General features: G+C 40.4%; 1 protein-coding gene across 8 annotated transcripts in view; it reads left to right on the plus strand.

The window, feature by feature from the left end:
- Positions 1 to 16,987, plus strand: part of cngb1a (cyclic nucleotide gated channel subunit beta 1a) — a 41,264-nt gene that overhangs the window by 5,896 nt on the left and 18,381 nt on the right. Inside the window, exons 5-22 of one of the 8 annotated variants that reach the window (XM_035955321.2) lie at positions 316 to 418; positions 583 to 602; positions 863 to 877; positions 1,159 to 1,258; positions 2,053 to 2,077; positions 2,164 to 2,239; positions 2,660 to 2,772; positions 3,216 to 3,267; positions 5,056 to 5,085; positions 5,557 to 5,617; positions 5,722 to 5,749; positions 8,822 to 8,907; positions 10,114 to 10,217; positions 10,809 to 10,946; positions 11,111 to 11,152; positions 12,716 to 12,823; positions 15,004 to 15,018; positions 16,631 to 16,838. In XM_035955321.2, the coding sequence (XP_035811214.2) occupies positions 316 to 418; positions 583 to 602; positions 863 to 877; positions 1,159 to 1,258; positions 2,053 to 2,077; positions 2,164 to 2,239; positions 2,660 to 2,772; positions 3,216 to 3,267; positions 5,056 to 5,085; positions 5,557 to 5,617; positions 5,722 to 5,749; positions 8,822 to 8,907; positions 10,114 to 10,217; positions 10,809 to 10,946; positions 11,111 to 11,152; positions 12,716 to 12,823; positions 15,004 to 15,018; positions 16,631 to 16,838 (1,324 nt within the window). Of the gene's footprint in view, positions 1 to 315; positions 419 to 582; positions 603 to 862; positions 878 to 1,158; positions 1,265 to 2,052; positions 2,078 to 2,163; positions 2,240 to 2,659; positions 2,773 to 3,215; positions 3,268 to 5,055; positions 5,086 to 5,556; positions 5,618 to 5,721; positions 5,750 to 8,821; positions 8,908 to 10,113; positions 10,218 to 10,808; positions 10,947 to 11,110; positions 11,153 to 12,715; positions 12,824 to 15,003; positions 15,019 to 16,630; positions 16,839 to 16,987 lie in introns of all 8 variants that reach the window. The other 7 variants (XM_055006678.1, XM_035955320.2, XM_055006796.1 and 4 more) reach the window with 7 other exon arrangements.

Raw genomic sequence — 16,987 nt, forward strand, 5'->3', positions numbered from 1 at the left:
AGCCACTGTATTAGCCTGTACTGGTTAAAACAAATATTGTTTGCCACGATTAACTGAAACAAGATAACATTAGCTGTTACACTAATCTAAACAAGTATTATTATTAGAGAAACAAGTTAAACTTAATATCTGTGTTAGCCTACAAAAGACATTAGCCGCTACTTTAGCCTAAATAAATTACTTTTGCCACCATTTTAGTGTAAATAAGAAACATTAGCCACTATATTAGCCTGAAAAAGTAATTTGCCACAATGCTACCTTAAACAGAGATAAACTAGCTGCTACATTATTTAGCTTGCTTCTCTCCATCCTCAGCCCGCTGCCTGGTTCTCAGGCCGGTGTCCTGACGTGGATCAGCAGTGCGTTGCCTCAACCTGCCCTCTCACCAAAACTGAGCCGAGCTAGCTCCACGGCCTCGGTAAGAACCAGAACGACTGACCCAGGATCAGATTCTGTAGCAGGATCCAGGAGCAGCAGCTGAACGATGAGATGAACAGCTGCTGATCCTGGATCCTACAGGCCTACCTGTTCTCAAGTGTCACCACAACATTTGTCTGTTTTATCCATCATGTCTGCTCACAGGAGGAAGCTGCACCTGCCAGGTAAACACACCTGTACCACCCTCTACAACCATGACATATAAACAACACTACTTTATTAGATTCTACAAAACAGATGTGTTGAATCAGCAGTTCCCAGCTGACAAATAAAAAGGATTCACAGGAATGTTCTTCTAATGTTTGTGTTTCTGTTTTATTATTTAATGTTTAATTTTATCTAACTGTAAAAGAAGAAAACTGTTAAAGATGTAAAGGTTGGGAGCTGCGGATTGATTCTGATGTTCCTCTGTTCTCCCCGACAGTAAACCTGAAGATGAGTGAGTAAAGACATGCCAGATAGTGAGCTGCTTTAAAAACCCATCAGCAGGCAGGACGCGAAATACTGAGCCATTCTCAAACCCATTAACTGCCACCATTCCAAATAGTGAGCTGCTTCATAATCCCCTCCACTGTCAGGATGCCAGATACTGAGCTGCTTTATGACCCGTCTCTGAGCTCTGCAGCGCCCCCTGGTGCCTTTATGACCCGTCTCTGAGCTCTGCAGCGCCCCATGGTGTCGACTGATAACTGATAATCCACCATGGTGTTCCCTCCACAGGAAGGGGATGATCACCTGGATCTCTCAGGGTTTGGAGAAAGTCGTTCCTCAGCCGGACCTGAAGGCCAAAGAGATGCCTGCAGCCGAGCAGCCGGCTGAGGTAAAGGTAAAGATTTCAGAGAGAACGTTCATGTAACAGATTAATTTATTTTTATTTTGTTTTATTCATGGTTCTCTGAGAGTTCTGATATTCAACTCCATGTGGGCACTAGAAAAACATAAACGTTTAGCCAAAGTCTGCTATTAAACTTAATAACTGGATAAAATTTGAAGTGAAAAAACTTATTTGATTCAGATATTACTCCATATCATACTACATAGAAGCAGTAATAGTACTCTCTAACAGGACAGCAGCAGCAGTGCTTGTTGATGCACCAATCTACCCCGATAGAAGACTGTAGATTCTTGGTAAAGTTCAGGATAGTAGACTGTAGATTCTTAATAAAGTTCAGGATAGTAGATTCTTGGTAAAGTTCAGGATAGTAGATGTTCCAGGATAGTAGGCTGCCAAACACTCTTTCGAGTGTTTTGCAGCCCTGAACATTACTAAAAATCTACAATCTACATATCTACACTAGTTCAGAAAGATAATCCCAAATAATCTCAAGCCAATTAACATTCTGATCTGAAATATTTCATTTTTCAGAATTATTCTTGACTTTTAAGAGTTCAATAAAACCTGAAACCTAAAAGAAGTTTGAGTTCCGTGTTTTCCACAAACCTGCAGATGTTTGGATCTTTAAATATATTTTAAAAATTTGCTGTATTTTATTTTCAACACATTAAAAAAAATATCACTTCTTACATTTCCCATGATGCTGCAGCCCAGATGTTACTGTTGTGTTCTCCTCTCCTGCTGGTCATGTGACTGACCAGGTGTTTGTTTCTTCTCAGGTGTGTCAGAAGGCAGCAGCTCCAGGTGAGACCAGCTCTGAATGTTCCTGCAGACTCAGTTCAGGTTTGATCTGCTGCTCACATCTTCTTCTTCATCTTCTCCTTCTTCAGTTCCAGCTGCAGAGCCTCAGATCATCGTGGTGGAGGTGGAGTCGGACCAGGAGGACAGCAGACCTGTTCAGCCCAGGTAGGTGCAGATAAATAGCATTATTTCATATTGAAGTCCAAAACAAGCAGCTCACACGGAAATATACTGTTAAAATAAATGAAGAATATCAGTAATCAGTCATGAAATAAGAGACAGAAGTGCATTAATCCAGAATCTATTGACAAATAGTTCTTTTCTCTATTTTTGAAAACACAGAAAGTTTTTATTTTCCATATTAAACTTCTCAAAGGCACCAAGAAATATATTTTTTCTCTATTCTGAGCTCTTCACAACCCAACAAAATCTCTGTTTTTAATAAAGTGAACAGCAGAAACCATTCGTCTACCAGAAATCCAGGTTTGTGTGATGGAGCTGTGAAGGAGGAGGATAAACATCTGGATGTTCTGAGCTCAGTAGAGTCGCTTTATTGGTTAAATCATGTGTTTGTGACGTTTACAGTATGATGGAGTGGATCAAACATGGAATAGAGAAGGTCGTTCCTCAGCCAGAGATCCACGTTCGCTCAAAGACAGATGGAAACCAGAAAACCGAGGCTCCAGCTGCAGCTAAAGGTCCCAAACATCACTGCAGATATTTAACGTTTAACCTTAACTAGGAAGGTCTGTGTAGCTTTACATGTTCTGGTTTAGGTACTTCATTATCTAGCAATCTGAAACCAAGACATGTTTGTTTTCTCAACTGGATTCATGACCAGGAAACCAAATCATGAATGAGGGGGTTAGAAGCGGAGTGGTCAGAAAACATCCAAGCTGAGTTTTATATCGTTTCTGTAATATTTTCTGGCCTAGATTTTAGTGTCAGAGTGGTCAAACCCACAACCCAGATACAGCGTTACAGTGAATGTTAGAACATTCTGGAAAACACTAAACTTTGAACCCATTTTTCTCCAGAACTACAGGAAGTGGATCAGACCTCTCTGCTTCTAACCCTCCAGTTTAATGTGACTTTCTGACCTCCATCTCTAGAATAAATCATTTCTTCCTTCTTCTTCCAGCTGAAGCTCCAGCAGCTCCTGCAGCCTCCAAACCAAACTCAGAAACAGAGAAGTGAGTTGACTCTTAGTGTCGTCATGTTGAAAATTACAGCTGCCAGACATTTAAATAAGACAGAGTTCTAACCAGTATCTGATGTTCTGACATCTTCTGCTGCTACATAGAAAATATTCAGCAACTAAACAAAATAGTAAAGAACCTAAAAGTTAATTTATCAGAATGTAAGATAACTCCCACATGAAGAAGGTCTAAGGACCAAGACACTGCAGTCCTTTATAGTTTATTATTGATTAAAGTCTGTGGACGTTCTCTGGTCTCTTACCAATGAGATCTTCTCCTACTTACCTGTTGACAAGAAACTGCAGGTGTGTTGGAGCCTTTTCTGTCAAATCTATCAAACTATAAAATGTTCCATTTAATTCAATTCAATTCAATTTCATTTATATAGCGCCAATTACACTCAAATTGTCTCAAGACGCTTTACAGAACCCATATGCCTGAACCCCAGAGCAGCCCTAAGGAGACAGTGGCAGGAAAACACCCTTTTAACAGGGAAAAAAACCTCGAGCAGAACCTGGTTCTAATGTGGGGGGAACCATCTGCTGCTGGCCGGGTGGGTTGAGAGGGACAGGAGAGGTAGAGAGGTAGAGATAGAGGGATAGAGATAGAGGGGTAGAGGGTTCGAGGTGGAGGTAGAGGGGTAGAGGTAGAGGGGTAGAGGTGTAGAGGAAGAGGGGTAGAGATAGAGGGTTAGTTGCACTTTGCATGTATCATCTGTCTTATCGTGCATGTATCAAATTGTGTGTTTTATGGTCCTTGCCCCCCACCCCTCTACCTCTCTACCTCCACCTCTAACCCCTCTATCTCTATCCCTCTACCTCTATCCCTCTACCTCTTCTGTCCCTCTCAACCCACCCGGCCAGCAGCAGATGGTTCCCCCACATTAGAGCCGGGTTCTGCTCTAGGTTTTTTTTCCCTGTTAAAAGGGTGTTTTCCTGCCACTGTCTCCTTAGGGCTGCTGTGGGGGTTCAGGCATATGGGTTCTGTAAAGCATCTTGAGACAATTTGACTGTAATTGGTGCTATATAAATAAGATTGAGTTGAATTGAACTACACAGAAGTAATACAAACACAACTAACAACACAGCTAAAGTCATTGAAAAGAAGCTAGCAACATAGCTAAAATCTTACTAAACTACACAGATAAAATCATAGGAAAGTAGCTAACAACACAGCTAAAGTCACTGATAAGAAGCTAGCAACACAGCTAAAGTCATAGGATGACACTAACTACACAGCTAAAGTCATAGAAACATGGCTAACAACACAGCTAAAATTATAGGATGACGCTAACTACACAACTAAAGTTATAGGATGATGCTAACTACACAGCTAAAGTCTTACAAATGCAGCTAACTACACAGCTAAAATTGTAGAAAGCAGTTTTCTCCTCAGCCAAAGCCATAGAAACATGGCTAACTACACAGCTAATGTCACAGAAAGAGGCTAACTTCAAAGCTAAAGTTGTAGCAACATGCTAACTATGCAGCTAAATAAAGGAACACGTCAAGAGAAAGTCGAGGTTAGGATTACCTGAAACTAAAACTACATTTAGTCATTTATTTTCTCCTGGTTTTCATCTGTAAATGAAATGTCGATGAAATTAAGTTTTGGTTTTTCAGTTCTACCTAAATAAGACAGCAGCACATTCACTTCATGATGTAGAAAACAGAAACAACTAAACTTGTGCTAAAGGTAACTAACTTAGCCAAACTTATGGTTTGACTCCAGTGAATTTTATGGTATTTTGTGGAATTAAACACATTTTCTTGTGTCCTCCAGGTCAACCAAAGAAGCAGAGCAGCCACCCAAGTAAGTCAAATTAGCATGTGGGTTTTACAAAATCAACCAAAATCCAACGAAATTTGCTGGATTTTGGTTAATTTTTATGTGAATGTTCTTAAGAAACATTTTTAACATTTCTTTTTTTCCACCAAAAAATGTTCAAAGATTTCCCAAAAATGTTGAAAATGTGGACATCAGAAGTTTCAGTGTGAAAATATTTTTTTTCTCAACATTTTCAAACTTTAAAACGGGTCAATTTGACCTTCAGGATGACACGAGGGTTAAATTTCTATGATTGTCATTCTGGATCAAACCCAGCAGGGTTTTATGTCTAATATCTATTTGTTAACTTCATGCTAGCTTCAAGCAGCCGTAAAGACATAGTGAATGATGCTTCCTGCTAATATAATCATATACGAATGTCAAAGAATGCGAACAGAAGGTGCTAGGATGCACTAAGATGTTCACTTTAGTCAAACATGTTGTTGTTGTGTTTAGTATGATGGGATGGATCATCAGTGGGATCGGTCGCATGTTGCCTCAACCTGTACAGAAGCCGGTGAGTCACTCTTGTACGAATTAATCCAAGCTACAAGTCCAAATAAGTTGGGTTAGCCGAGCGTAACTGAATATGTCACTGCCATCTTTGTTTACCTCATACAGGAAACAGGAAATGACGACGTACCGACGAGTAAGTAGAATCTTTACAAATCTCACTGTAACACAACAACACCAGAATCCAACCAGAATCACATCACACTGAGCTGTCGGTACAAAACAGGAGTGAGTACATCAATGTGAACTATCAGCTCAATGCCAAAGAATTCTAAATTAAACTATTATTTCCAAACTGAACAGATTATATATGAAAAATCCAGGCCCCAATGTAGAAACTCTAAACAACCAAAGTGAGTCCAGCTGTGATTCCAATCAGTCTAACTGATGAACATGGTTCTAAATGAGCTGAGGACAGCAGAACGTTCTCAGTCCTGGACCTATGGACTGGGTCTATCTATGTCTGCATCATGGCTCCAGATGGAGAAGAACTGAACAGAGGAAGAGAAACATCTGACTGAGAGACTCGACAAAGATGCAAAAAGATCCAGGAAGATCAGTGAGCAACTAGAAGGAATCATAGAAGCACTGATCAGGAGGTCTAGAAGGAGTCATAGTACCACTAATCAGGAGGTCTAGAAGGAGTCATAGTTCCACTAATCAGGAGGTCTAGAAGGAGTCATAGTACCACTAATCAGGAGGTCTAGAAGGAGTCATGGTTCCACTAATCAGGAGGTCTAGAAGGAGTCATAGTACCACTAATCAGGAGGTCTAGAAGGAGTCATAGTTCCACTAATCAGAGCTCCTAAAATGACTCCACAGACAGTGAACTACTTTCTCCATCCAGCTGTAAAAACAGACAGCAGCTGCTTCAGACTTGGCTCAGGGGTTCTCCATGGAAACCAGAGTTAGTGTGAAGTTCAGACAGTGTGAAGGAACCTTCAGAACATCAACCTCTATGGACGGAGGACCAGAACTAAACCTGGTTGCTGTTCAGAACTAAACTTCCAGATGAAAGTTTGCTGAAGAACATGAGAAGAAACCTGATGGATGTTGGAGAACATTCTTTGGTCAGATGAAGATCAATGAGTTGGGCTCAGATGGAGTCCAGATGTTTGGTGAGAACCTCACCAGGACTACCACAGTGGATGCATAGTCCTGACAGTTGACAGATGACACTTCTAGATGAGGATAAATCAAAATACTGGCTGACCAGGAGCTGAAAGATGAGGAATATTCCAGCAGGAGAACGTCCAAAGAACAACAAGAGCTTCTCCACTAGAACTGAGTGGAACCAGGACCTGGAGAGTGAGAATCCCGACCTGAACCCAACAGAACAACTTCATGCTAGAAGTTCTACGAAATACTAAAGAAATCAGATTTTAGGATCTCAGTACTAAAAGGTGGACCGAGTGTTGAGTTCCTGCTGTGGGGCCTGAATATTAATATCTGAAATCTAAACTGGTAGTTTTTCAGCGCAAATACTCTCCTGCTCTTCCTAGAAGTAATCTGATTACTGTGAGGTGATACAAGTTATATTCATCAGGACTGTACTCACTGCTGTTGTGTATCAGAGGTGATTTCCAAATAGGATTCAGAGTTTAGAGATCCTGTAAATGAGGATTTTACATTATTTAAATCTATGTTTCCTCAGTTGAGTTTATTCAGTTTTCGGTCTACAGTAATCTAACAATCTGATTGGTCGGTTGGTGGGTTTACCTCGGCAGGGTTTGGTGTCGGTGTGGAGGCGACTCTAACCGGGCTGCTCTTCTCCTTCTGTTTCAGGGGGGAAAGGAGGCCAGAGCCCCTTAAAATAAAAGGAGAAGGAGGCAGGAAGAGTCGCTCCACAAGCTGCTTTCACTGTTTGCACAGCCGCGATGCATTTAATTTACCTACACTTTATCTAACCGTAACGCCCTGCCACATTCAGACCTCTTTCTGGAGGCATCAATCATGTTTCACTTTTCAAACTGACAAACCAAAACAGAAATCAGTTTGTCTTTGAGACATCTGTTTACACCAACAACATGATTGGATGAGTTTACATGTTTGCCGTGATTTTCCTAATCAGCTCTGACCTGCCACTAAGTCTTTAACACGCTGCCTTGTTCAGTAAATAGTCCGCTACAGTAAAATAAACTCAGACAAACTGATCCCAGTCCAGCTTCAGCAGCAGCAGAAGCTCAGACAGCTTTTCCTCTTCAGGTTTTTAAAGGTTTCCACTGATGTAAAGGCAGCTAACTCAGTGCAAACAATTCACTTTTTTTGCTGAATATTCATGAAAATAAAGTCTATTTGGAAAAAAAATTGTTGAGAGTTTTTGTTGTGAACCCACCAACCAAACATTCATTAAATGACAGAACACTTTAATAGAGTTTGTTGTTTTTAACCCTCCTGTTGTCCACATGTACGAGCACCAAAAAATATTGTTTCCTTGTCTGAAAAAAATCCAAAAATTGAGCAAAAAAAATCCCCCAAATTTCTGAAAATTTGCAAAACCTTCAGGAAGAAAATTCCAATAATTACTTAAAAGTTTCCCTTAAAAATTTTATTAAAAAAAAAAAAAAACACAAAAAAACACAAATTTGGCAAGAAAATTCTTGTAAATATTTTCAAAAAAATTCCTAAAAATCTTTCAAAAAATTCCTAAAAATATCTAAAGTGATTCCATATATATGAGTAAAGCTTCTAATATTTTCTTTAAGAACATTCACATAAAAATCAACCAAAATCCAGCGAAATTCGCTGGATTTTGGTAGATTTTTTGTGAATGTTCTTAAAAAACATTTTTAACATTTCTTTTTTTCCACCAAAAAATGTTCAAAGATTTCTTAAAAATGTTGAAAATGTGGACATCAGAAGTTTCACTGGGAAAATATTTTTTTTGCCACATTTTCAAACTTTAAAACGGGTCAAGTTTGACCTGCAGGACGACACCAGGGTTAATAGAGTTTATTGTTTTTAACATTCAAAAATCCTGTTTTCTGCATTACAACACTTAATTATATTTAATATAAACAAAGGTAGATACGGCAGATTTTACAGGATCTCCTAACAGATTCTTTGATAAGAACCCCTTATATCCTTGTTCACATATCATCATGTTATATTCAGGGTTTTAATGGCATCCACCTCAGTAATAAAGGCTACCACAGCATTCCATAATGTTAACACATACAACCTTATCTTCCTGCTGTGTGGCGTCCAGTCAGCGTCGCCCAGAAGAAGAGCGACCTGGTTCTGGAGGACGTGGAGGACGAGGAGGCCAAGAAGCAGACCAAAGAGAAGAAGGAGGTGAGGCTGAAACTGCTTTTATTCTCTACAACCTAAAGTCCTGCCGCTCTGTGGAACCAGAACATCATGAAGAAGGAGAGAGAACTCAGAAATGTCTCCATATCAGATTTTTAAAAAAGTAAACATTTTGTTGATTATTTTTCAAAATTAATCCAAAATGATTCACGACATTTTTCCAAAATGCCTCAAAATGCCTCCAGACCAACTTATTCTGTCCATAATTACTGAAAAGTTGTTTTAAATGCCTCTAAATTTACCTTAAGAGACTCAGAATTTGTCCAAAATAAATGAAAACTGTAAAATATGTCCTCTATGTTCTAGTTTAGCTAGCTGTAATAAAAAGAACTAAGGATCGATAAGGCTAACTATTAGCTAGCTACCTGTTTTTTACTGCCTTAGTTTAGCAAATGAAGAAAATGAAACTATTTATGTAGATAAAATATCTTCTGATGTAGTGAACTACTTCAGTCATGCTATTGTAGATTAGCTTGCTATATTTCTCTGGGAGTAGCTTCATTGTAGTCAAGTTACTTCTAGTTATTAGTAGAGGGATGCTAGATGCTAGTCAAGGGATGCTATGGGTTTGTCAAGGAATATTAGCGACTGGTGACTAGCCTTGGGATGCTAGCTGCTACAATTGGGATGTTAGCCACTAGCTCAGACAGGATTTAGCCAATAGCTATAGTGACTAAAAATGCTAATGACTTGTAGCTAGCCCATGGGTGTTAGCAGCCTTGGAATAGTGAATATTCATCTAATGTAGAGCAATTAATAGCTTAGCTTGCTACTCATTTTACGCATCATGTCCAATGCTGCTGGTTCTTGGCCTAGGAATGTTAGTGACCAGCTAAGGGATGCAGGTGGTTAGCCTAGGGATGCTAGCTACTTGCACGGGGATGCTACTGACAAACTTCAGAATGCTAGTGGCTACAATAGGTATACTAGTGACTAGCTTAGTGATGCTAGCTGCTTCTCTAGAGATGCTGTTTTGAGGTCTTCGGCCAAAATGACAACATGAGGCCATGGTAGTAATTTTCTAGATAAGAAACCATTTCACTTTCAGCATCACCGTTTTTCTGTGGTTCTTCAGCACCACTATCTTAGAGCCAGACGTCCCATCGAAGGAAGGGTTCTGTGGTGGTTCCAGAGCAGACGCCACAAGACTTCATCTGTGATTCAGAGCTGAATATAACCAGGTTTCTCTAGTTGCAGAAAGAAGATGCAGAAACACAGATGGATGAGTTAACTCCACTGATGGAAAGCATCAAGAAGGAGGCTGGAGAGGCAGTTCTGGCTCATATGGAGGAACGGTGGGTTTGTTCCACATGTACTATGAGGATAAAAAACAGTTGTTCTGTCTGTTTAACCTCAGAGACTAGAGGCGTTTGGTATCTGTGCGATGAATGTGAAGCTAGCAGGACATTAGGGTGGTTTAAGTATCGCCTCCTGAGGCTGGTGTTAAGATTTCTATGTCTCCAAGAGTCCATGTGACGTAAATTTCGTCATCTTCCCAAATCCACAAGGTCTTTAACAGTAAATTAAGAGGTTTACCTTCAGGCTCAGAGGAGGAAGTAGACCTGCAGAAAGTCTCCACTAATCTGGTTCCATTTTTAAATCATAACTTCTGTGTTTACACCAAGCATCTGCTTTACTTCCCAGCTTTAGGACCCCAAAACTGACACTTCCTGTCCTGGTTTTAGATTGAAAACTCCTGGATGGTGTTTTAGTCCGGACAGGCAGAGACAGTTTGTGAAAGTGATGAAGTTTATTTCATGTCGACCCTCACAAACTTAGAAACTATAACATCGGCCTCATAACAGAAACGTGTCGCTTGGTGGTTTTATCTCTAGAGAACAACTGAGGCTTTAAACTTTTGAGTTTCAGACTTCTTCCTGTTTCAGACTTCAACAGGAGCGACTGGAGGCGGCTCGTGTGGCCGAAGAAATGGCCAGGAAAGCTGCAGAGGAGGCGGTCCGACAGCTGGAGGTGGAACATTCGGCCAAGATCATCATCGAAACGCTGCCAGAGTCCAACGAACAGTGAGTTAAACAAACCAACCTGTATCTGTGAACAGGAGTTCACCAGAAAAGATCTTTGTAGTGTCTCACTGTATCTGGCACAAGCAGTTTTTAAGAGAGTTTTATGAAAAGTTTATACATTAAAGTTTGACCTGAGACCTCCACTTCCTGTTTGTCCTCCACAGACTCCCCAATATCCAGGAGGAGGAGAACGAAGACGATCCAGAGTAAGTCCATACTGCTGTTAGCTGCTAGTTGCTAATGCTGCTGCAGCTTCTGGTCAGATACATCAGTGACACCAGATCCAAGCTCCTCCAACATCTGGATCGACTCAGTTACCCAGAGGAGAATCTTTTCTGTAGTTTTTAATCAGTGTTGGACAATAGCATCCCTACATGCAGCAGCGTTACTCGTTAACTCCATTTCTCATTTACGCGGTGGTGACAGCACTGTTTTCTCAATCAAACAGCTGTTCAGTAGGTTTTATTGATCCAGCTGTGCAGCAGGTCGTGTCCAAACAAGCTACATTTTCATGAACATTTTTAATAAAAAGAACTAAGCATCAGTACCACTAACTACTAGCTAGCTACCTGTTTTTTACTGCCTCGGGGTAGTAAATGAAGAAAATGAAACTAATTATGTTGGTAAATTATCTTCTGATGTAGTGAACTACTTCAGCCATGCTATTGTAGATTAGCTTGCTGTATTTCTCTGGGAGTAGCTTCACTGTAGTCAAGTTACTTCTTGTTATTAGCAGAGGGATGCTAGATGCTAGTCAAGGGATGCTATGGGTTTGTCAAGGAATATTAGCGACTAGCCCTGGGATGCTAGTGACTAGTCTTGGAATGCTAGCTGCTATACTTGGGTTGTTAGCCACTAGCTCAGGCAGGATTTAGCCTACAGATATAGTGACTAAAGATGCTAATGACTTGTAGCTAGCCCATGGGTGTTAGCAACCTTGGAATAGTGAATCTTCATCTAAGGTAGAGCAACTATTAACTTAGCTTGCTACTCAGTATAAGCATCATGTCCAATGCTGCTGGTTAGTAACCTTGGAATGTTAGGGACAAGCTAACGGATGCAGGTGGCTAGCCTAGCGATGCTAGCTACTTTCACAGGGATGCTACTGACAAACTTCAGAATGCTAGTGGCTACAATAGGTATATTAGTGACTAGCTTAGTGATGCTAGCTGCTACTCTAGAGATGCTGTTATGAGGTCTTCTCTGAACATGAGGCCTCCAAGTGTTTAATATTTGCTAAACTCAGTGATCCTCCACAACAAACAACCTCTGACTGAACTTTATTATCTACTGTCTGAGCAGCTTCTGCTGGCAAAATTTTGGTTGGTGTCCACAGGATCCATTACTTCTATACTTCTAATCTAGTAGTGCCTCTCTGAGAAATGCTGAGTCATGTTAACTGTTCCTAGTCAGCATAAAGTTTGGGTTGAGGCGACTTTCTGTAAATCACAGGTGTCCAGTATGACATAGCGCATCTGAAAACATCATGAAAACTTTTAACTGTTGTTATTCTTCATTTGAGATATTGAAAATTTCCAAATCAGTTTTCATGTTGATTCAGAAGCAGATTGCCCATGAAAGAAGCATTCGTCCAATCAGAAGCAGTCCTCACATCCAAAAACTCCCCTGTGGACACAAACCATGGCAGCTCTGGACCATCTTTTAGCTGCTGTCTGCTTGGTTCAAACGCCGTCGCCTTTAGCAGCTCATTCCTCTCTGACTCTAGTAGAACCGTCTGACAGGGAATCTCCGTCTCATTTGCTGTTCAGGTTACAAAACCTGCAGGAGGACAGCGAAGACAATATGGGTCCTGAGGAAAATAAAGTAACAGAGGAAAATAAGAAAAGCACTGTTGAGGAGGAGAAAATACCTGATCAGTAAGTTCAGCTGTGATTAGAAGGAGGCTTGAACCTGCAGTTAGATGGAGAGACGCTGCCCTGTAATCTGGTTCAGGACGGGATGAAGACATCTAAGAGTTGGTTTGATCTGATCTACTGAGCTTTAGACTTCATGGGGCTTTTTACGGTGAGCTGAAGTCCTGCCTTCATACCGACCCGTCTTCATCCCCGACCTTAAAAACCATCCCACAGAGTTTAGTAGTTCTTGGCTGTTGTTAGGTCAGGTGATAAGAGGATGACCAATCAGAGAAGGACATGCAATGACAATGGAGACCCAAAGTGAACATGGTGTCCAAAGATCTCAGTTTCTCTCAGTCCAGACTCCAACACAAACTTAATGTCCATCGTCCAAGTATGTGGAAGGTAGAAACTAGCAGGTGAGGGGGTTAGAAGCAGAGTGGTCCAACGCAGAAAAAACTGAGTTTTCTATTGTTTCTGTAATACTTTATGGTCTAGATTTTAGTGTCAGAGTGGTCTAACCCACAACCCAGATACAGCTTTACAGTGGAATGTTAGAACATTCTGGAAAACACGAAACTTTGAACACATTTTTCTCCAAAACTACAGAAAGTGGGTCAGACCACTCTGCTTCCAAACCCTTATTGTCCAAGATAATTCAGCAATGATCCAAAATGATTCAAAATATGTCTGAAATGATCCAGACTTACAGAAAATTATCTATAATGATGAAAATTATTTCAGAATGATATGAAAATAGTTGAAATGACTGGAAAATGTTCCAAAATCAGTCAGAATTTCTCTCAAATGATTAAAAATTATCCAGAATGACTGAAAATTTGCAGAATGACACTTAATCCATCCAAGTGCTTTAAAAATGATGCAAAATTACTCAAAAATGTGTCTAAAATGACTTGAAAATGATCCAAAATTGCAGAAAATTTGTCCAGAATCACACAAAATTTGTCAGAAATGACAAGATCTTCCCAAAATTACTCAAAAAGTGACCAAAATTATTTCAAAATGTACAAAATGACTCAAAATTTGACTAAAAGGATTACAAAATGGTCCAAAATTATTTGTAAATGATCCAAAATTGCAGAAAATTTGTCCAAAAATCTTCCCAAAATGAGTCAGATTTGTTCAAAATTACTTAAATCTGTTCAGAATGAGCTGAAAATGATTGAAAATGACTGAAAACTTGCAGAATGACATGACGGGGTTAGAGTCAGAGTGGTCGAACCCACAACGCAGATACAGCGTTACAATGGAATGTTAGAACATTCTGGAAAACACTAAACTTTGAACACATTTTTCTACAGAACTACAGATAGTGGGTGAGACCTCTCTGCTTCCAAACCCTCTAGATGTTTAGTAATAAACTAGTGTTTCTGTGGCTGTTGCCTCGGTGACCTCTGCTAAAGAGACAGAAAGACTTCCTCTAAGTCTTGTAGCCCTGCCGCCCCCTCACAGGTTGAAAACAGACTGAGCCTGAAGGTAAACTTCTTAATTTACCACTAAATCCGTTTCAGCCTTCCTCTGTGCTTTAAAGCTCTTTGTTGGGACAGAAGTAATGAGATGAAGGATTTAACTGGCAGTCTTTTCTCTGTGGAGGTGTATTAGGACCGTCCAGCTGACCCCAGGTCAGGTCCAGAGGGAGGATTCATTGAATCTTGTTTAGAGTCAAAATTAGCCAGGAATCCCTCAGCGTTACGGTAACCCGTTTAAATGCTCAGATGTTGGCTCAACATGGAGTCTGACCGACTGACAACAACACAGTGAAGACATCTCCAACGTTAAACATCGTCTGGACGTCTCTCAGCTGTTAACGGTGGAGAGTTCAGGGGGATAATTTGGCCTGTTGTTAGCAGAAAACAATGAAAGAAGCTTCCAAATGTGGACAGAAACTTCTTTCATTGTATTTTTTTAAAAGCTGAAACACATTTTGGACCCCCATGAGTCTCAGCAGTCATTAGAGGACCAGACGTAGTTCTCAGGGAGGTCCAATCTTCAGGATCTAAATCATGTTCTGTTGTCCATGTTTCTTGGCAGAGCTTCTTTAGCCTACAGTTAGCTGGAACGCTAATGGAATTTCGCTTCTAAATAGTTCTTTAGGCCCAAACAGATGATGGTCTGCTTCTGCAAAGCCTCTCTGGAGACTAAACTTGACTTTATTCTGCTTTTTTTCTCCTGTCAATCAGGACAGATCTCAGAAGGTAGGTCGGTGTTTTTACTGACAAAATATTGAACTTTTAGGTTTAGTTAATCCCATTTGAACCAACGAGTTGCTAAAGTTCCTTCACAGGGCGACTTAAGTCTGGTTCAGGAGAGACTCTCTGACTTTCCTCATTTTCAAACCACTGCTTTAAACTCCACCGTATAAACCTGTTTACTGGGTATCATATGAAATCAATGAACCTTCATAAACTGATATATTTTCAGCCATAGTAGAGTAGGGCCTATGAACATCACCTTTATTTGGTTGTTTAGTTGCTCCAGAGTGAAAATATCTTGACAAATATACACTGAAATGTGCTGAAGACCCAAGAAAACCAAACCCACTGACCTTTATTATAGTTTGAGTTACCATCTGATCCTAGTAACTGTCCAGATTTTTCATTTATCCTCTGAACTGGTGTCCAGATGATGTTTAGATTTGAAGACGTCTTCAATGTGTTGTTCATTAGAACCTATCTTGAGTCTACATACTGTATGGTCATTTGGGGTAAATGGGTTAAGTTCATTTTTTGTTGACTTTGTATGCATATGCACTTTTGAACCTGAAGCTTAGTAAACTCGACCCAAGATGGATGGAGTGAGTCATCTTGTTACTCACTGATTCGAATTTCGTTATTTTATTTTCGTGCCTCCTGAACACTGGCTAGTTTACTGGAAACACTGACCGGTCCACACGTTAGCCAGCGCTAGCTACTTTAGCTACACTATGCAAGTATCATACCTGAGTAGAAACTTTCCAAAATACTGCTGACAGTATTCAGGTTAGGGACATAACTCCAGGAAAAAGAGCAACGTAGGTTTGCTAAGCTAATGAACTTATTTGGTAAATTTGACATTGTTGATGGTGATGTTAGTGACGAGAAGAAGCTATTGGACGAGAACATCAAGAGGGAAGATGTCCTCTATGGGTTCACCCAATCATCAAGCCTTGCTCAGCATTTTTTCAGTGCTACTAAGAAGTAGCAATGCTGAAGTTGGTACGTTTTTTTGAAAGAAGTTCTACAGAGATGGTTCAGGTCGCACTACGATAGTCCACATGTTCCAGTGATTTAAAAAAAAAACGGTAAAATAACAGATTAAAAACCATTCATTCTAAAACCAGTCATTTTCCCGAACCTTGTATGTTCCAGTAGAACCTCTTTCTGGTCCGTTCTCCTCCTAAACCGCCATGAAAACCTGCTGTGGTTTTAATGCTGATTGGTTCAACTCAGAGACAACAACAAATGTCTTTTTCGGTGGCAATCTTCTCCTCTAACATCACCATCAACAACAGAAGTTCACCACACAGGCTACCATAACTAATCTGTACTGTCGTGCTTCTTATGTACATTCAGATTCTACTATTTATCATCCAGTCTGGGTGAACTCTGAGTTATCTTTGCAGTTGAAGCTGTTGGATCCTTCCTGTTTGACTTCCAACAGTAGAAGGACGGTTAATATTTCTTGAGAACTTTTTGAAAGGGAGTAAGTTTAATCCAGCATCTAGCGCTAGTCAGTGGTGTTGCTTCAGTACTTGCCTCTTGTTGTGGACGATCATCAGGTCAGACAGGGATCCAATCATGTGATTTATCTTCTGCCTTCCTTCACCAGGTGCCTGCTAGACGTCTGTCCGGCTGAAGTGGAGGAACAGCAGGAGGAACCAACCAAAGCTCCGTCTCCACCTGCTGAGGACGTCACTCCTTCTTCCACCGATGTTGAACCAGCGTCAGAGAGACGAGACCTGGACAGTCCGACCTCCCAACCAATCACCCAACAACCAGAGGCACAACCTGCAGAAGCTCCGCCCACCACGGACCAGGTAAACATCTATGAAACACTAAACACCTCTGCTGGTTTTATTCCGATTCAGACTGATCTTTAGTAGATAGAGTGAATATTGTTGATTGTCTGGTGAAACATGTGAAGGACTGTAAAGTATCAAACACTTTGACCACCGTTGTTTGAAGA

The sequence above is a fragment of the Amphiprion ocellaris genome, chromosome 1 (assembly GCF_022539595.1).
Source record: "Amphiprion ocellaris isolate individual 3 ecotype Okinawa chromosome 1, ASM2253959v1, whole genome shotgun sequence".
NCBI lineage: Eukaryota > Metazoa > Chordata > Actinopteri > Pomacentridae > Amphiprion > Amphiprion ocellaris.